We start from the raw sequence: 20,885 nt of genomic DNA on the forward strand, positions 1-20,885 counted from the left end.
AAGTTCGCCATATTACTCGAAGGCTGCTTTCATCCCCTCTTGCTCTGGGTCCTCGAGAGCTGCCACTGGAGCCAGTGTGTCGATGTCTAGGTAACAGCTTGGAGCTTGGAATACTTTCTTGTTGGAAGCGATTGTCTCTTGCGAGGGAAGTGTGAAAATTTGGTCCAGGTCTTCCTCCTCCATGCAAACAGGAGACCGCTTCCGCTTTAATGCATACAGCAGCCGTTTGTGTTCCTGGCTCTGTTCCTCTATCTGGGCCTCATGGGTGAATAGATCTCCTGAGGAGGTTGCGAAGTAGGTATCCAACATATCATTTTGAGGAAGTGGAGGACAATCCGCTTGAAAAGGTATCTTACCCCCAGCAAAAATAACCTTGCCAGGTCGAGTTTCCAGTAAGTCCTGTTCAGCAGCCTCCATACTTGGTTCAGGGGTCAGTCGTCGAGACACTCGGGGTGGTGTCTTCACATCACCAGTGGCTCCCAAAGTAAGATTCAAGTTCAATAACCTGTGTCGCTCTGATGCCTCTCCATCAAGAGATTCCAAGGCAGAGGTGCCTGCTGCCGTAACTTCTGTCGAGGGATCCCTCTGAGTTGGGGGGCCAATGTGCATATCTTTGCACCCTACTGACCCTGATGAGATGATCGGAGGGGGAATGGTCATGACTGCGGGGGAGGTAAGTGGTAATGTCATGCCATGGTGGGTGAGACCTGAGGAGGGCAGGGGAGTGACCGGAAGAACATCATCAGGGAAATCAAAATCTGCCTCGAAGGGGATGGATGGAGAGGCGACTCCTGCATGAGCAACGGATGGCAAAGCTCCAGAGGCTGGCCCAAGAGGGGATGGCTCAGAAACCTGTGCTACAGATGTGGGTGGAGCAAGAGTGGGTATGGATACTGGAGAGGAAGAGAGGACAGAGACTGATGCAGCAGAGGCCGAGGATGCTGGGGCCGCACTAAGGGCCAGTGGAGCTGATCTCAAGTGGGGGATCATAGGAGCGGAGGGTGGGCGGTGAGGAGAAGATGAAGTATGTGAAGGTGGAGGAAAAAGTGCAGGCATTGCAGCCCGCCACTGGTGCAAGAGGTAGGTGAGGTGAGGTCCACAAGTACAGGTGTGTGTGCTTCTGCGTGTGCGATTTCGAACAGTGGCCCGGAATGTTGAATAAAAGAGGGATGCAAAATCATACTGAGTGATGGTGAAGAGAGCATTGAGAGCAGGACGGATACCTTTCGTGATGTAGTAATGCCCGGGTGCTGAATAGAAGCGAGTGAAGAAGTAGCGTGTGATCACTGCTTCTCTGCTTCCACCTTCCAAAACCTTTTTGCAATCATATCCCCTCCTGTTGGGTTTGCACTGTGAAAGGAATGAAAGGAGATGTGGTGAATCGTCGGAAGGAGGCTGAATAGGGAGAGCAGGGAGCCCCATATACTGTGAGACCAAATTGGGTGTGAGAAGCTGCTTGGAGCCCATGAACTCAAAAGTGTCTGTGACAGAGTCATAAGATCTAATGAATCCTGTACACAGTTCCACATCCACAGGAGGGAAGATGACCTTGTCGAACTCAGTTAGACCCAGGGTCTGGATTTCGGAAGATGTCAATACCGAGGATAGTTTGAGGTTTGGATCAAGAAGTGGTTTAAACATAACCCGAATGTGGGAGAGAGGAGGGGTGGTTATCGAAGGGCTCTGTATCTCTGTTGGCCCACCCGACCCGTCTGAATGTGGTTTTCATGTAGAGGGGGTGTAATCTGAGCCCCCATGGTCGGAAGAAGAGGCACTGGAGCTTTGAGAGTGGAAAAGAAACCCCCGCTACTGTCTTGATTGTGGTGGCTCTCCATCCGAGATGATAGTGATGTCCGGACCAAGATGGGGATGCATCATTGATGAAGACGGTCCTGCTGATGAAGTCGGCCCTACCGATGAAATAGGCCCTACCGATGAAATTGGCCTTGCTGATGAAGTTAGCTCTGCTGGATGAAGTCGGCCTTGCTGTTGGAGTCAACCCAGCTATAGAGGCTGTAGGCATGGGTGAGATCATGTGCACTGCAGAGGCTGCCTGAGACGTCATGGCGGTATAGAAAGGGATGAAGAGCTTATCTCTGGGCAACCGTGGCTTATACTTGGACTTCTTCTCGAGCATGAAGAAGAAACAAGAGGTGAAGTAGAAGCTAATGACGAAGCAGGAAGGGGAGCTGATGACGAAGCAGGAAGGTGAGTGATGACGAGGCAAGAAAGGAAGCAGGAGGGAAGGGAAGCTGATGACGAGGCAAGAAGGAAAGCAGGAAAGGAAGGGGAGCTGATGTTGAAGCAGGAAGGTGAGTGATGACGAGGCAAGAAAGGAAGCAGGAAGGGAAGGGGAGCTGATGACGAGGCAAGAAGGAAAGCAGGAAAGGAAGGGGAGCTGATGTTGAAGCAGGGGGTGAGCTGATGACAGGAAGGTCAAGAAAGGGAGGGAAACTAATGACGAAGTAGGAAGTGAGATGATAACAAGAAGGGGAGCTGAAGCAGGAAGGTGAGCAGATGACGAGGCTAGAAAGGAAGCAGGAAAAGGAGGGAAGCTGATGTTGAAGCAATGGGTGAGCTGATGACAGGAAGGTCAAGAACGAAAAGGGAACTGAGGACGAAGTAGGAAGTGAGATGATAACAAGAAGGGGAGCTGAGGCAAGAAGGTGAGCTGATGACGAGGCTAGAAAGAAGTTGGCCAGGTGATAACGAGGAGGGGAGTCGATGACGAGGTCCAGAGAGGAAAGCTGGCGAGGTGATAGTGAGGAGGGGAGCTGATGACGAGGTCTGCTGAGAAGGGGATTAGCAACCAGAGTGACTACAAGGTGATGGAGTCAAGGAGAACGCAAGAGGAGAGAGATGGAGCTGGAAAAGATAAGACACAATGGAGAGGTGGCGCAAAGTGGAAGGAGAAAGGTGGCGTAGTGGGTTGGAGTTGGCCAGGGTGGCGCAGAGTGGAGATGACGGAGGATGTGGAGGTGGGCAGGGAGTAGGAAGCTGGCAGAAGAGAGGGAGTGGGGCGTGGCCCAGCCCAGCAGAGTAGGGGAGATGGCGTAGGATGTGGAGGTGGGCAAGGAGCAGGAAGCTGGCACAATTTACTAGAAGAGGGGCTGCCAGGAGGTGGAGATGCGATCCAAGGTAAGATGGTGAAGCAGGGAGAGCTGCGTGCAGCAAGAGGAGATGGAGGGAAGGAAGCTACGTATGGTTTCGTTGGAGGGGGGGGACAGCCATAAATACACAAGCAGAGAGAGCCAAATTTAGGAAAGTAAGCCAAAAATAGCATGAGTGGGCTGTAAGATGCGATGGATGAGCTGATCCCAAGGATCCACACTGAGTTTAGCCAAATGCTAAATATAGCACTGGTTGGAATTGGGAGGTGAGATGAAGGACCGACGCTAAATTTGGTGGCTAAATATAGCCTTGGTGGGAGGTGGTAGGTGAGAGAAAAAGCGGTGTGGGCAAGAGGAAATATTTGAATGAAAACGGTGGGAAAATCGGAATTTGAATTTTATTTTCTCCTGTATAGGCCATTGGATGAGTGTGTCATAGGGGTGAATGAGGCTGAATGAGGCTGAAGGAGGGATGAACCAAGGGTGAACCAAGGATGAACAAGGGATGACATTGGTGTGCCCATGGGTGACTGAGGGGTGAACAAGGAGTGGCAAGGAGTGACCTAGGGTGAACAGGGGGGGAACAAGGGGTGACATAGGGAGGAGCATAGGTGACAAAGAGTGAGCTTGGGGGGTGACATAGGAATGAACAAGGGTGAACTAGGAGTGAACAGGGGTGACCTAGGAGTGAACATGGGTGACAGAGAGGTGAACATGGGGAGTTGACATAGGAGTGAACAGGGGTGACCTGGAGGTGAACATAGGTGACAGAGAGGTGAACATGGGGGGTTGACATAGGAGTGAACAGGGGTGACCTAGGAGTGAACAGGGGTGACCTAGGAGTGAACATGGGTGACAGAGAGGTGAACATGGGGGGTTGACATAGGAGTGAACAGGGGTGACCTAGGAGTGAACAGGGGTGACCTAGGAGTGAACATAAGTGACAGAGAGGTGAACATGGGGAGTTGACATAGGAGTGAACAGGGGTGACCTAGGAGTGAACAGGGGTGACCTAGGAGTGAACAGGGGTGACAGAGAGGTGAACATGGGAAGTTGACATAGGAGTGAACAGGGGTGACCTAGGAGTGAACAGGGGTGACCTAGGAGTGAACATGGGTGACAGAGAGGTGAACATGGGGAGTTGACATAGGAGTGAACAGGGGTGACCTAGGAGTGAACAGGGGTGAACAGAGGTTCAACCTGAGTGACAGGGGTGAAGAGGGATTAAGGAGAAGTGTGTGTCAGAGAAGGCAAGGGCTGTTTCCGTCTTGCCAGAGAAGGAGAAACTCAGTTTTTATTGGTCTCCCACCAAAGAGTGCAACTGGGTAGAGAGTAGAAGCTTGACAGGGTTAGGAAAAGGAATACATTGTTGTTGTTTTTTTTTTTTTGAATAAATAGAAATTCAACTAATAGGAATGGAAATCCTTATCCAAAGAGAGAGAGTCAATGTGGATGATACTTCTTTACCCGTGAGCCATTTACAGGTGCTGGTAACTTCTTGCCCTCCAAGGTGGCCAAATAAACCCCTCCACTGGGAATAATCCTTGTGATAAAGAAGGGCCCTGTCCAGCCACTGACAAATTTGGGTTTATGCTTCAGGAACTTACTGGAATATAACAAGACCAAGCTGCCAACTTGGAATTCCCTCTTCCTGAGATTTCTGTCATGCCATGCCTTCTGCCTTCTTTGCCAGACTTCCTGAGCAAGGATCGCTTCAGGACGATGTTCATCCAAGGCTTCAAGATCCCATAATCTCTCAAGTGTGCATGCCTCCAAGTTATCATCCATCTCTGCCATGACCCTAGTGGCCTTCATGTGGAACTCATAGGGCATAACCGCCTCCAAGCCGTAAACTAGTTGGAAGGGTGAATATCCAGTGCTAGCCTTGTATGCTGTTCTGTAAGCAAAAAGAGCAGCTGGTAGTAGAATATCCCAATCTGCCAAGGAATGAAGGCATAACCGAGCCACAATATGAGACATGGTCCGATTGGAGCTCTCGGCCAAACCATTGGCTCGAGGGTAGTATGAACTAGAGGTCTTGTGAACAATTTGCAGTTGGGTGATGAGGTCAGTGATGACATCATTGAGAAAGTGGGTACCTCTGTCACTCATCAATTCCACAGGACATCCAAACCTAGAAATGATTTGATCATACAAGAATGAGGCCACAACTTGAGCAGTGCAGGTCTTCGCTGCCTTAGCCTCCACCCATTTAGTGCCATAATCAGTAGCAATCAGAGCATACTTGTTCCCTCTTCGAGTTGCAGGAGAGATGGGTCCAACAAAATCCAATCCCCATCTATAGAAGGGTGGTACAGGGCTGGATGGCTGAAGGGGAAGGTACTCCCGTCGGGTAGGCTTCGGCCCCCCTCTTTGACATGAGTCACAGCGGCACACATAAGCATAGCAGTCTTGGAATAGCTTGGGCCACCACAACCCAGAGTGCATTATCTTTCTAGCAGTGGCCTCTGGTGCCATATGACCTCCCCCCATTCCTGAGTGAGACTCCTGAAGGATGGCTTGTGTTTCATGAGGGAGCACACACCTCCTTAAAATGTGGTCCTTCCCCAACTTGTAAAGCTGACCCGCGATCAGTTTGAAAGGAGCAGCCTGAACAATCTGCCTCCGCTTTTGTGCTGGAGTTAACCCTTTGGAGAACTCCCCTGTAGACAACAAGTGTACAATGTTTGCATACCATGGGGGAAAGCAGTCCACAGCAAACAGGCAGTCATCTTTTGGTACTGTGGCATCGACACGGAAGAGGCCCGCATCTGGAAGGTCATCATCAACTCCTATGGCTGCTTCACCTGAAGAGATCCTCGACAAGTGGTCTGCTGGTTGATGCAATCAGCCTGCTCTCACTAGGATGTCAAAGTCAAACTCTTGAAATAGAAGAATTCACCTGCTCACTCTCCCCCCAAGCGTTGGTTTGTTCAGTAAGTACTTGAGAGCTTGATGATCAGTAATGATGATAAACTTACTGCCCAAGAGATAGTGCCGATACTTTGTCATGGCATAGACCATGCCCAAGCCCTCGCGTTCAGTGGTGCTATAGTTTCTTTCTGCTCCATTGAGTTGTCTGCTTGCGAAGTACACAGGTAGGTCGAGTTTGTGCTCTTCATCTGGTTGGGCCAATATCGCCCCAATCGCCAGCCCACTTGCATCTACATGCACATGAAAAATGGCATCCCATTGAGGTTGCCGCAAGATGGGTGCCTTTACTAGACGATCCTTGAGGTTGTCAAATGCCAGTTGTTGAGGTGCCGACCAGTTGAAGGACTGCTCGTGCCGAAGGAGTTCCGTCAACGCCACCGCTATGTCGGCATAGGACCTGATGAATCTTCTATAATAACCCACATGTCCCAAAAAAGACTTGACTTCTTTGGGTGTGCGAGGAATGGCAAGGTCAATATCACTTCCACCTTTGCTGGCGTGGTCATTCCCTCAGCCGAGACGATGTGGCCAAGGAGAACCCCTCGCAAGGCGAGGAAGAAGCATTTGTCCGGATTCAAGCACAACCTAGCTTCTCTGCACTTATCAAAAACCCACCTCAACTTACTCATGTGATCAGTCTGAATAGCAGGTTCAAGGTGAGAAGCATTCTTACCATTGAACACAGAGAAGTCATCCAAGAATACCTCAAGGAACTTTTCGATGTTCTCTTGGAAGAGTTTGGTGACAAGACGTTGAAACGTGGCCGGTGCATTGCATAGACCAAAAGGCATCATCCGGTAAGCATAAGTTCCCCATTGGGTGACGAAGGTAGTCTTTAACTGATCTTGCTCTCGCACCCGAACGTGGTTATACCCACTGTATCCATCCATGAAGGAGTAGAGAGCATGACCAGCTACAGTTTCTAGCACCCTGTCAGTGAAGGGGAGAGGAAACCTATCCCGACGTGTGGCAGTATTCAAACTCCTATAGTCGACACAAACTCGGAGTTTTCCAGTCTCTCTTTTGGGCACCACCACGATGCCACTAAGCCATTCGGAGTAGTCAACAGGGTAGATCAACCCTGCTTGCTCCATCTTTTGAATATCAGCATGGACAGCCTTGCCATAGTTGGGATTTATGCGATATGGTCCCCTGATCACCGGCTCTGCTTCCGGATATAGATCGACGCGATGTTCCATGAACTCAGTGGGTACTCCCTTTAAATCCTTATATGACCAGGCAAAGACATCAACATACTCTTGAAAAAAATCAAACAATGCAGCAAGGAGATAGTCATGTTCCCAGACCCAACTGGCTACCTTAAGATGTCGTGGTTGGTCTTCTGTCCCTATGTTCAGATACCTCCAATCCCTGGCATGGTCAACCTGAGGTATGCTTCCTGATGTGGAGTTGTTCGGTTCTTCTACTCCCACTGCTGGGTGCACAGGAGAATCATCCAGAGAAAAATTCCCCACTACTTCTTCCATACAAGAGCTCGAATAGGACGGTTGGGTGTGTTCTGGAAATGGTTGAAATGTAGAGGCAGCACTTGGGCCCATTCTCTTCTTTCCTTTTTGTGCTTGCTTGAGCATTCCTTTGTATGGTAGTCCAGCCACCTCGTATGTAGTTTCATGAACCTCCTGTGTCGTTGGGGGGTCAGCTTCTGACATATATAAGTCGAGTAGAACAAGGTCCGCGACATCTTCTTCTCCCTGTATGCTGTGGGCTTGCCTTGAAGGTATGAAGTTCCAGACTCCAGTGTGAATGTGGACGGCTCCTTCAAATTGTCCGGTCTCTTGACCCCTCCTAGGTTGGTTAGGTTGCATAATGGATTCAATAAGCCTTCCAAGAGTCATTTCCGGCACCTCCTGCCTTTGAATGACATCAGTAAGTAGGTGGTCATCCTCTTCTTCTGCAAATCCATGAGTGTCTTCTCCAATACCATCATTGTGCTCAGCCAGCCCATGATCTATGTGGTCATCTTCTTCTTCCATAGATTCATGAGTGTTCTCTTCAGTGCCATCATTATGCTCCGCCCGCTCATCATCTTCTTGCATAGTATCCTCTTTCTCCTCTATTGTGACCCCATGGTCATTTTCTTGGTGTGAGGCATCCATGTCGTGTGCCTCCATTGCTTCCATTGCTGCTTCATGGTCTTGTCTTTGAGTCACCCTGGTGGCTTCCCCACCACTTGGTCTGGTACTTGCGGACATCATTCGCTGATACATGTGGAGATTATTAAGAAGACCAAAAGGCATCCGTTCATACATGAGATCAGCCAAACCAGGTGGGGAAGAGGCTTCCTGGCGCACCTCTTGTGCATTCCGTGAAGTACCAAGATGGGCTTCAGGATCCTCTTCTGGACACAAGTCCACCATGTTGATGGCTAAGGATCCCAGGGCCCCCATCCAATCCAAGATAACAGCTTCTTCCTCATCTGGTCTAGCATGTTCCAACAAGTACGTCAAGCTCTCACCATCATCCCGTGCTGCTGTTGCATAGGTTTCACCCTAGAAGGGTGAGTCCTCCACATAGGCCAACTCTTCTTCCTGTAGGGGCCAATCCCCAAGTGCCCATCGCTCCTCTTCCACCCCTTCTTCTTCAAAATCCTCTTCCCCAAGTTCCACAGGTCGGTGACGGGCCCTTCCAGTAACCATGTCTATTTCTAAGGATGTGGATCCCAAAGGTAGTCGAACTTCATCACTTGACCAATCTTGAATGGCCTTTGCTGAGCGTAACCATGGTCTACCAAGAAGTAGAGGATAAGTCTGCTCACCCTCCGTCATATTAAGTACAACAAAATTGGATAGGAATGTAACTCCCCCAATCTTCATGTGAACACCTTTGACAGCCCCCATAGGCTTCACCTTGCGTTGATCCGCCATGCGTACTTGAAAATGTACGTCAGTTGTCAATTTCAAACCCAGTTGTTGAAGAGTACCTCTCGGCATGATGTTTACTGCTACCCCACCATCCAAGAAAACATCTTTCAGCTCCACTCCATTGATCTCCACTGCGAGCTTGGGACTTTGTTCACATGTGAGGGCAGCATAGGCTGAGCAATTGTCTAGTGTTACTCCATCTTGAACTGTTACTGTCGCTGGTGTGGGTCCGCCCTGAACAGATCCCCTTTGGCGCCCTCCTGGCATGCGATTAAAAAATGCAATAGTCTGATGCTTGATATGTGGAGACAATTGACAGAGTTGTCGTAAGGTGATATTGGGCCTAAAATCCATCAAGTCATCCAGAATAGGGCTGGACAGTAGTAGCAGCCTTTTGTGCCTTCATCCGCTGAGCTTCTGGCCGAGGGTCGAAGCTCACACGAGGGAGAGGAGGTGTCTCTGGATTCTCAGTCAATATTTCCTGTGGTGACTCTCCCATCACCCATTTCCCCTTTTCTTGGGCACTACTAGGCTTCACCCCTTTTTCCTTCTCTTGCTTCATTGTGCTTCCTGAGTGGAAGGTGGATGGTCCTGCCTGCGACTCCTCACGTTTTTGCCCTAAAGTTGTCACCTTTGTTGCAAACCTCACTATTCTGGACTTGCGGGAAGGAAACTGAGGTGTGACGCCTTCCTCTTCAGAACTAGATTGAAGATCTTTGGTGACACTCCTGACCACCTCCTAATACCTTAAAGGCATAGATTGCTCACTTGGAGCTGAGGTAGTTTGAGAGCTATTGATAGGTCTTGATGGCTGTGGGGCCCTTCGGGTCCTTTCTAATCCAGTTATAGGAGAGGACAAGGGTGATGCAGACCTGTGCCCACTGTCCACCTTGGAGGAAGGAGGTGGGGATGCTCCTCTAGTGACTGAGCTGGTATTAGTTAGTGATGAGGCCTCCGATATTGATGTTGAGTCATCCTTACTACTGTCACCCTTCATTTGTGACCTAGTCACAGCTCCCAACACTGCACCAATCAAATGGGGTTTGTCACCCTCCCCCGCCACTACTACATCAACCAATGTTGACTTGTGATGTTGATTCCCTTCTGCCATTGGGACAATCTCTGGTGTAGTGGTCATTTGTGTTGCACTGTGTACAAGAGGGTCCTGCGAAAGGTTGTGTACAATCATCTTGGTAATGGCCGTACAGTCATGTATTGCTTCCGTCATACCCAAGTCATGTCCAGGTCAAGTCATGTCCAAGTCTGTTCCATGTCATGTCCAAGTCATGTCCATGTCAAGTCATGTCCAAGTCATGTCCAAGTCTGTTCCATGTCACGTCCAAGTCATGTCCATGTCAAGTCATGTCACGTCCAAGTCATGTCCATGTCAAGTCATGTCACCAAGATGTGAACATATGTGAACACGTTGCGACTAGGTATGACCAAGGTCTAACAACTTGGCATGTTGCTGAGGTGACCATGACGTGACCCAGGTGTGACTCTTGGTGGGTCTCCATAAACTTTAAGTACAACAGCATAGGACTCCAAAAAGAGCATAGAGCCCTGTTTTTGGAGGTAGAAGGCCAATATCAATTATAGAAGGAGCCAGATCATCAGTTGTGGGAGCTGATAGAGCTTGCCAGGTGCTGCTAGAGCCAAATTGTCATGTGCAAGGAGCTTCCAAAGCTTGCCACGGAAAATGGCCATCAGCCAGGGCCAGTTCCAATGCATCCAGGGCCTGCCAGAGAAAATTGCACCTGATTTAGGAGCCTGTTGTAGATTGCAATTTCAGCCAGGGTGTCTCTTCTAGATTGCGATTTCATCTACAGGTCTTCTGCGCTGTGCTAGGTGACTGCGTCCTATTCTAGGGTTGTCCATGCTGCTATAGAAGATTGCGATTTGCTTCCAGGCTGTGGAAGCTTTGCAGGGAAACTTGCAATTTAATTTTTGGGGCTTTTTGGGTGTTGCTACTGATTTTGATAACTTTCCAGGCGTCGATGTTCTCTTCTAAGCTGCTTTTGGGGCTGTACCAGAGCAGAATCAGCTTTTTCTCTATAGGATCTAGGGTTTTCCAGCCTGGTGACCTATCTTCTGTGGATACTAGGTAGAAGAAGGCTTGCTTTTGCCTGCTTTTGTCCCGTTCCCTGATTGGTTGCTCGCTAGTTATTGCGTTTGGTTTTCTTTTCTTGCAAAGAAAGGTTGGTTTATGCTGTTGGGTAGTGGCCAAAGAGGCTACAGATTGAGGCAATATGTTTGGGAGTGCTTTGTCGATTGATTGCACCAGAGTTTGGCTGTTGAGAGCTTTGTCTTACAGTTGTTCAGCCGTGTCTGGATGGTTGGGAACTTGGTTGTGCAATTGCAGGTGTGGCACAGACAGTGAATGCTTTTGGGGTCTCTATTGCATGCTTTGGTTGGCTGAGGATAGAGGGTTGTCTAGTAATTGGATGCCATTTCAGCGTCTGGAGTTAAGCAAGGAATTACAGGGTGGACTGGACGGGGAGCCTGCGGGCGTTGGTTTGCTTGTGGTGTAGCTTCCCATAGATCTTTCTAATCAGCCGCTTGGCTTCAAATGAATGTTAAATAAATACTGCAAGGGGTGCCAACGTTTGGGGCCAATCGGTATCCTTGTTTCTGAGTAGGAGCGCTCTAGCTCCGGTGTGATTTGATCTGTGGTGCATAATTATTTGTCAATTTACTATGTATGCTGTATTTAAGTGGATCCTACCACCCTTTAAGTTATTGAGGCTGGTTTCATAAGCACCTCATGAATCCTCTCCATGAGAGTCGTGTTCTTCCTCTCTACAATTGAATTGTGTTCAGGCGTGTATGGCACTGTCTTGTGATTCCTTATCCCATTCTCTTTTAAGTACCCCGAAGGCATTTGAAGTGTACTCTCCCCCATTGTCGGAATTGAGTGTTCCAATTCTAGAATTGGTTTGATTCTCGGCCAATGCCTTGAACTCCTTGAACCAATTGAACACTTCAGTTTTTCATTTCATGAGAAAAAGCCATGTGAACCCACTCTTGTGATGTTCTGAGATGCATCATTAGCACAAGTAACCTGCCTGCCATAAATAGGTTTGATTTCTTCAAACCACTCTTTCCTATGAGTCATGTGCTTCGATGCACCATTATCTAGATACCAAGTATATATGGCAGCAAATGAAGAATCACCAGATGAAGCATGAGAAGCATCATATGCAACTGAATCCCCCCTGGCAACAAATCTGTCATGAAATGCAGTAAACACAAAATCATTTCCCTCTTGTGCAAACCTTGCATGAGATGGTGAAGCATTTGCATTCTCAGCTGGTGGAACATAATTACTACTTGTGCATTGCCTCTTTTTCTCATCGGCAATCTATTTCTGGCACTCTGCAATGTAACGTTTAGGCTTCTTGCAATAATTGCATCTGTCTTTCTTCACCTTTGCACCTTCATCTGCATTCCCTGCATTTGTGTTTGCATTTTTCTCCTTCTTGGGCTGATGGACATGGCTGGTATTTTTCTGAAAATGACCTCCTATAGGCTGAAATCCACCCTGTCCACCATCAGTGGCGAGTGCTTGTTCACCCTGACTAGAAGAACTGGCAGCATTGGAAGTCCTTGTTTCTTCCTGTAAGAGCAAGCCAACTAACTCATCAAACGAGAGAGGAGCATCCTTGAGCATGATGGTCAAGGAGGTAGAAAATGTGCCATATGAGGGTGCCATGCTGTTGAAGGTAATGGAGACCAATTTCTTGTCTTCTATGTCCTCATCAATAGCTGCGAGCTCATCTCAAATGTTAGTAATCTTAGCAATGTGCTCTAAAATAGTTTGACCTTCAAGCATGGACAACTCATTGAGCTTATTGTTCAAAGAAATGCTTCTTGCTTCATTCTTGACATTCCACATACTTTTCAGCTTGTCCCAAGCATTCTTTGCATGCTTGCACGACTTAATGGTTGACTTAATGTGTGTCTTCACTAATAATGCAATCAAAGACAACGTTGGGGAGTCTCTATGATCAAACCTCTTTTGATCCTCCATGGGAGCCACTTTGGTAGTGGTAGAAGAAGCTTGAGTGGTAGTGGAAGATGCACTCATGCTAGATCCAGCAAGTCTAGTCTCATCACCATTCGTGATGTCCCATAAGCCTTTGCCAACCAAAATATTCTTGAGCAATCATGGTACCAAAATTCTCATAGCTCAAGAATGAGGGCAAATGTATATGTAAATCAAATGCAATTGAAAGGCAACTAACTGCTATGCAATCACTGCAATGGCATACACTGACAACAGTGGATGTTATGAAATAGCAGAAAATCTGCCCAAAACACAATCTTCCGGGATACAAAATGCAATAAAGCAATGTATTTCTGCTCCAAAAATAGTCCTCAATCACAACCAAACACTGGCTCACAATGCAATGAACTTCTGCCCCAAAATGGATCTGAATCTCAGCCAAACACTAGCTCACAATTTGATAGCAGTTGCTCGCTCAATAGCCATCCAAAAGTGCATACACCTTCAGCCAACACTTGGCTTCGAAATGCACAACACCTGAGCAATAATTTGACCTGAATATGCAGTCCCAAAACTGTCCCACGCTCAACAAACTCTCCAAATGTGCATGTACTCCTACTACTTCGAGGAGACCTGTGCAAGGAAACTGAAGGCATGGGCTGCAAGTACAACCTGAAGCTGAAAGTACAACCTGGAAGAGGCTCAAAATAAGTGGAGGCAAGGAGTAAGGCCAGAACATGAGCTTCAGTAGCAGCAAGCGAACTGTACGGCAGAAGTGTACGGCTATCGAGCTGCAAGTCCGGGAGGCTGATGGCGAGCTGATGTGTGTTGAGTCAATAAAGGTACTCTGCCTTGGACAGTCCTCCTAAAATGATGTATTTCTTTTCTATTTTTGGTGTGTGGCTCCATGTTCCTCATTAGTCTTTGGAGCCAGGAGGGGATGTACTGTGGGAGCCATGTGTTTTTGGTCTATTTGTTGGTGCATTGGTCTCCTAGACCTCTAAGTTGATCATGCATCCATGCATGATGAGCCTCTAAGCCATGCTAGATGAGATTTCTATGTTATGCTCACTAGCCTCTGAGCCATGCTCACTTGCCTCTGAGATTTTCTGAAATAGCAGAAAATCTGCCCAAAACACAATCTTCCGGGATACAAAAAGCAATAAAGCAATGTATTTCTGCTCCAAAAATAGTCCTCAATCACAACCAAACACTGGCTCACAATGCAATGAACTTCTGCCCCAAAATGGATCTGAATCTCAGCCAAACACTAGCTCACAATTTGATAGCAGTTGCTCGCTCAATAGCCATCCAAAAGTGCATACACCTTCAGCCAACACTTGGCTTTGAAATGCACAACACCTGAGCAATAATTTGACCTGAATATGCAGTCCCAAAACTGTCCCACGCTCAAACTCTCCAAATGTGCGTGTACTCCTAGTACTTCGAGGAGACCTGCGCAAGGAAACTGAAGGCATGGGCTGCAAGTACAACCTGAAGCTGAAAGTACAACCTGGAAGAGGCTCAAAATAAGTGGAGGCAAGGACTAAGGCCAGAACAGGAGCTTCAGTAGCAGCAAGCGAACTGTACAGCAGAAGTGTACGGCTATCGAGCTGCAAGTCCGGGAGGCTGATGGCGAGCTGATGTGTGTTGAGTCAATAAAGGTACTCTGCCTTGGACAGTCCTCCTAAAATGATGTATTTCTTTTCTATTTTTGGTGTGTGGCTCCATGTTCCTCATTAGTCTTTGGAGCCAGGAGGGGATGTACTGTGGGAGCCATGTGTTTTTGGTCTATTTGTTGGTGCATTGGTCTCCTAGACCTCTAAGTTGATCATGCATCCATGCATGATGAGCCTCTGAGCCCTGCTAGATGAGATTTCTATGTTATGCTCACTAGCCTCTGAGCCATGCTCACTTGCCTCTGAGATTGTGTGGGAGCCATGTCTAGTTCTAAACCGGCATGCATAGTTTTTGATGACCGCCATGTTCTGTTCTTGGTTCCATTCCAACAATCCCTCACCTTTCCTCTATGGGGGGGTGTTAGTAAATGGAGTCAATTTGAGTGACTTTTAGTGTGTTTCTATTGAGTTCTAGAGTAGTACTATACTACTTTATATCCTAGAGTGCCACGTGTCACTATGGGACTTATCCCATATACATTTGACACTTAGAGTGTTAAAGGCATTGTACTTTCTCATGTCAAATCACTCAAGCCTCAAGCCTTGCTTGGTGATGTAAGTACTTTACTTCAGTTGTACATTTCTTTCTTTCTTTCATTTCCATTATGGTTGTTTAGTCTTGCTTTCATTTCCATTCCATTCCATGTCTTGCTTCTTCATTTTCCATACTTGATAGAAGTATTTTCATTTTATATAAAAAAAAGGTAAGGCAAACCATAGAGGTCAATCTTACATGCTAGGAAGGCTAGTGATATCTATAGTCATCATTCACATCATTACAATATCTACCTAGTTTTTGACTGACTGACATATAATGACTATATGCATTCCTGTACAGCTGTGTGATAGTGTATTACTAAGTTAAATAGCACCAAATAGAAAACTGCAGATGTGTATCATATACGAGTGGCCACTGTATCTCCCATTGTAAGCATGCTAATGAATAGACTTCTGCCATCAGTAACTAGGGATGGGAATTTCAGGTTGGGAAAGGGCGAGATGTTGGATTGAATGAGATAGCTATGTTTGAGGCAAAGGTGTCAAGTGGCAATGGAGAGCAATCCTTGAGTCGTGATGTGTACCGGTTGGGACAATTGTTTGACCTCTTCAGGATGCTGTCTTTTTACGTCACGTCAGTCGGCTATTATGTTTGCACTATGGTATGGTTCGCTATGTTACCCTTTCAGCTTAATATATTTTATTTTGGGGTATGTATTCAACATTCAACTTGGTACTGCTATTGACAATCATAGGACCGTTTGCAGATGACCGCTATTGTTGTTTACATTTTTCTCTACGGGAAGGCATACTTGGTAAGCCAGAAACGCTGATTCTTGAATAGGTGTACTTTTTATCCTCGGGAGCTTTAATTTTTATGTTCTGTTGTTGAAATAAATTGGGATTCTTTTCTTTCTATTGTGTAGGCACTATCAGGAGTTGGAGATTCTTTGGAAACGTTCGCAGTGATTACAAATAACCAAGCTCTCCAAAGTGTGCTCGACACACAATTTTTGTTTCAGATTGGTGTCTTTACTGCAGTGCCTATGCTTATGGTTTTTATACTGGAAAAAGGTGTTTTGAAGGTAACATGGATGAGGAATTTTAGTTTGCCACCCCTCCCCCCCCCCCCCCCCCCCCCCCTCCCTCTCTCTTTCTATTCTCTGTCACACACACATCATTCTCATCATCATCATCATCTCTCAAGAGTGGATACATCTATATAGATTTTGAAAATGGGGACGTAATGTTCTGACTATTACTTGATATCATGTATATGTGATTGTCAGGCAATCATAAGTTTCATAACAATGCAATTGCAACTATGCTCAGTGTTTTTCACATTTTCACTGGGTACAAGATCACATTACTTTGGTCGAACTATTCTGCATGGTGGTGCAAAGGTATTGATTCTTTTGAATGCACAGATGTTTTATTGTCATATAGTCCATAGAAAACATATCTGCATATCATCCGGTCCACACATGCTGGGTGCTGACGTGTCACTTATATATTCTATAGTATCGGGCTACAGGCAGAGGTTTTGTGGTACAACATATCAAATTTGCAGACAACTATCGCTTATATTCTCGAAGCCATTTCGTGAAAGCGTATGTATCCATCCTTACACTAAGAGGAAACCCTGTTTACTGGCTACCATTAATATGATTATTGAGATGATTTACACAAAATCCATAAATGCTTCAGCATGTATGGCCACTCTTGGATTGTTTCTTATATTCTGTTATGGATGTGGCCTGGTCTGCAGACTGGAGATTATAATGCTCTTATTGGTGTATCTTGAATATGGTTCTGCCAAGTCGAGTGTAAACTACATCATTCTCAGTTTCAGTTGCTGGTCTCTTGCAATATCGTGGCTTTTTGCCCCTTACATTTTCAATCCTTCAGGTTTTGAATGGCAGAAGTGAGTCCATTTTCTTATTTACATCTCAAGTGGTGTTTTTGTTTTTAATGTTCTTTTGCATTGATTATGAATTGTTTACGTTGCAGGACTGTAAATGACTTTGATGATTGGACAAACTGGCTATTATATAGAGGTGGAGTTGGTGTAAAGGGGGAGGATAGTTGGGAAGCATGGTGGGATGAGGAACAGGTCAGTATTTCTATTTGGTGGGAATATATTAATTGTTCAGTGTAAAGAGGGAGGATAGTTGGGAAGCATGGTGGGATGAGGAACAGGTCATTATGTCTATTTTGTTGGGAATATATTAATTGTTCAGAGTGAGTATCCAGAATCTTACCTATTATGTTTTCTGGTTATACAAGTCCAGTTCAGTATCTGTGCATGACTAATTAGCTTTGGTGGCTTCAGTCACATGCTTCGCATGAATAAATAACTTCTGAAAGTCCTATGACCTTTTTAAAAAAGGCAGCAACTCCATTGACTTATGCTCTTTCCATGTTCCCCCATCCCTGTCCTTTCCTTCTCCTCTCTCCATGTTTTTCCTATGCCTGTCCCTCCCACCTTCTCTCGCAACATCTTGTTCTGCATCCTTGTTGGCTCTTCCATCAGACATCTCTATTGCCGGTCTACCCTATGTGATCCCAACACTGTTATCCCCTACATCTGCACCTATGAGCGCATCAAAGCCTGCCTTGTCTCCTCCCGCTCATCCAACACTACTTCTACCCAATCCTTCTCTACTCCAAGATCCCTAGATCCCCTATTACAAGGAATCCCTACCCTTAGCCATACCCTTTCAAGGAAGTGAGGAGAATAGGGAGAGGCCCCAACCTTCAAAAAACAGTTTGTGCTAGAAATATTGGGAGTACACCTTGGTAATATGTCTTTGCATATGGAGAGGGTATCCTGGCAACTGAGAAGTAGAGAGGTCTGCTGTTGCTGGTAGGAATAGTTTGTTTTGGGGTGGAGGCAGAGGGGGATTGGGAGGAGAGGATAGGCCACTCCATCTTGGCCATGTCTACTTGTACCCCTTGGCTGAAGCTAACCCCCAGGCTGGGCTGGGGGTTCAAACCCAGCTCGAGGTGAGGGGAATGAAGAAAGGTGCTGCTGCTGCTGTCGATGAAATCAAGAGATGGAGGTTGCCAGCTGCTACTGGTAGTGGTTATTGCTAGTGGCGGCTGCTGTTGGTGGGGCTAGTGGCAGCTGCTGTTGGCTGCTACTACTGACCCTGTCGACAACTCTCTTAAAAAAAAACCAAAGGTACCAAAACATGCGATGTACTCAGGCTTTATTCATCCATAAAACGTAGGAAACACTGGTCACAACAGAGCTAAACTCTTCCAGCAGAAAAAGTTTTGGCTAAAAACATCAATCATTTTCAGAGAAGACATAGCTTACACTCCTCTGTCCACATTGACTGTAACCAGTGTTTGCTTGCTGGAGTGTGCAATGACCTCCCCTTTATATAGGACAGGAGGCAAGGAAGATCCCTTCAAAAACTGGCCGACCAAGTCTGCGACAAGGGTTTGCAGGTACAGACAAGGTCTGCTCCATATGACAGTAAAACAGCCCCAACTGATGTTGTTCCCCACTGACCTGCTGCTACTCCAGTTCTTTACTGCCAGTACTATAAATAGGACCTGGCAATGCATCCCATCTGCTGTCTTGCAGCACTACTGCCACACAGACATGCTGCCAGGCTACAGCCCTGAGGCTGCTGGAACCCTCCAAACATGTCAGATTGCTGCGTGACTTCCTCATCCAGGTAACCCTAGCTTCCGAAGTTTCCTGACCCCTTGTCATATGGGGCTCAGAGGTGGGTCAATGAGTTTTCTAATACCCCCTCTCAAATTCTCAACATCAAGCTGGGTCTCTTGGAAGAGACTTTGTGCACAAATCTGAAATGCTGTCAGAGGTTGGAAAATACATCAACTCCATGATCTCTCAGTGATGAGCTCCTAGACAAAATGGTAATGGACCTTGATGTGCCTTGTTCGTGCATGAAACATGGATTTATCGGCCATGGCTATGCAACCCTGATTGTCATACAAGCAGCCTTCCATGGAAGAAAGGGCAACCATTGGTTGTTTCTTGCTTAGCCATGAGATGGCACCCGATCCAAGCATGAACTATCCTATATAAGTAGTTGAGAAGTCCCAGATCCGCCGTCATCTTGAACTCTTTCATCAAGAGCTCCTTGGCAAGCAAGATCTTCTCCTTGTTATCACCTATAAGAATAGTCTGTAAGAGATTACAAAGATATGGTGTTGTAGGCAAAAAGTCAACCCTATGGTTGACCAGTAGTACTCGGGTACTATATATACCAAGTACTTGTATTGTTTCATTTGAACATTTCTATTGGAGCTTTCTTGTGTGTGTACTCTTGCTTACTTGTGTTCACAACCTGTCTCCACTTTGTTCTTACATTTGGTATCAGAGCGCTTCCGTCTCTAGAGCCCATTCCTGCGCTTGCTTCTAGGCACCCGCAAGCTTGGTGATCCAATGCGCGTTCTTGGTTTTCACATTCAGCTCTCCAGCTTTCGTTTGAGGTAGATCCAATAGTCCAGCGGCTGTTTTTTGACCTTTTGAAATCCGATTTCGATGTTTTTTCAAAATTTCTAAGCTGCCCGCATACAAAGTTTCTGAGCTGCCCGCATTTCGATGTTTTTCAAAATTTCTGAGCTACCCGCATACAAACAAGCCTTTCCAGAATTGGAACACTCAAATCAGATAGAGGAGAAGGTATCGAGCTGCTCCTCTCCCCGTGAGCTGCTGCCCCCCCCCCCCCCCCTCTCCCTCTCTCAGCCAGCCCCCTCTCCCTCTCTCTCCCTCCCCCTCACCCTTGCTGTCCGCCCTCTCCCTCCCCTTGCTTCTCCTCCTCTCCCTCCCCTTTGCCAGCCCCCTCTCCGTCCCTTCCTCCTCCCCGCTCTCCCTCTACCCCCTGCCAGCCCTCCTGCCACCTCCCTCTCCCTCCTTGCCCTCCCTCTGCCCCCCCGCCCTGTTATGCTCTAGCCGAGATAGCATGACCTCGGAAAGGTCGGTGGGCATTTTCCCTTAGATGACCGACTTCTGTAATATTTTATGTGCGTAAATTAAATGGTCAAGGGAAGTAACTGCCAAGGTCCTAGGTGAGGGTGTATTGGCATCGACTAGGTGGTTCTGAGTGCTCAGGCCCAGGTGCACCTAAATGTGTAAGAATGCCAAGGGCAAATGTTTTAATTGTGCCCCAAGAGAGGGGTAAATGGTGTACCAAGCTAAAGGTCTAAAATGATGACATGTGGCAGGAGGGAACCATCTAGGGAATTGTGGGCTTGTGGATAGGCATGAAGGAAAGGAATTACGTATCTTGTGTGCATGCAATCTACAAGAGAGACTGGGAGGATATTCGGGATGCCATCGCCTGTAATTGTGCCTGTGAATCGACGCTAAGAAATCAGAGATTAGAAGTTGAGCCTATCATTTGGTATCAGAGCGTTCACGCTGGACGAGGGGATTGCGTATGAAGGGAGCGCAGAGCGTGTGACGACGAATGACGTGGGCTGAGGCTGATTCTGAAATAGAGAGCGAATTGAGGCATGGCGATGGACGACGCACGGGCAGCGTCATGGCTATGTGGGTGGCTCGACGGTGATGCGTGGTTGACGGGTCATCTAGCAGCACCTCAAGGCAGTAAATCAGAGTAGCGCAGGGTTCACGTTAGCAGGTGACGGAAAGTTTCAGACAACCGTTGGTTACGATTAGATTAGGGCCAGGGAACAGTGGCTTGTGATACGGGGAGGCCCTTCGACGCAATAAGCAAAGATGGGATGTGGTCACGCAAATAGCCCGTGAGCGAGGTGTTCGTCGGAGCGT

The 20,885-nt window shown here is 47.1% G+C and overlaps 1 protein-coding gene across 1 annotated transcript in view; it reads left to right on the forward strand.

Annotated features, from left to right (window-relative positions):
- Positions 1-20,885, forward strand: part of LOC147894679 (callose synthase 9-like) — a 433,662-nt gene that overhangs the window by 361,789 nt on the left and 50,988 nt on the right. The window contains exons 37-43 of the mRNA XM_087384939.1: positions 15,595-15,771; positions 15,877-15,924; positions 16,036-16,194; positions 16,399-16,512; positions 16,631-16,719; positions 16,878-17,033; positions 17,120-17,222. Of these exons, the coding sequence (XP_087241065.1) occupies positions 15,595-15,771; positions 15,877-15,924; positions 16,036-16,194; positions 16,399-16,512; positions 16,631-16,719; positions 16,878-17,033; positions 17,120-17,222 (846 nt within the window). The remainder of the gene's footprint in view (positions 1-15,594; positions 15,772-15,876; positions 15,925-16,035; positions 16,195-16,398; positions 16,513-16,630; positions 16,720-16,877; positions 17,034-17,119; positions 17,223-20,885) is intronic.

This window comes from Dipteris shenzhenensis, chromosome 14 (genome assembly GCF_047967505.1).
Source record: "Dipteris shenzhenensis isolate YYH24624 ecotype China chromosome 14, Dip_SZ_1.0, whole genome shotgun sequence".
Lineage (NCBI taxonomy): Eukaryota > Viridiplantae > Streptophyta > Polypodiopsida > Gleicheniales > Dipteridaceae > Dipteris > Dipteris shenzhenensis.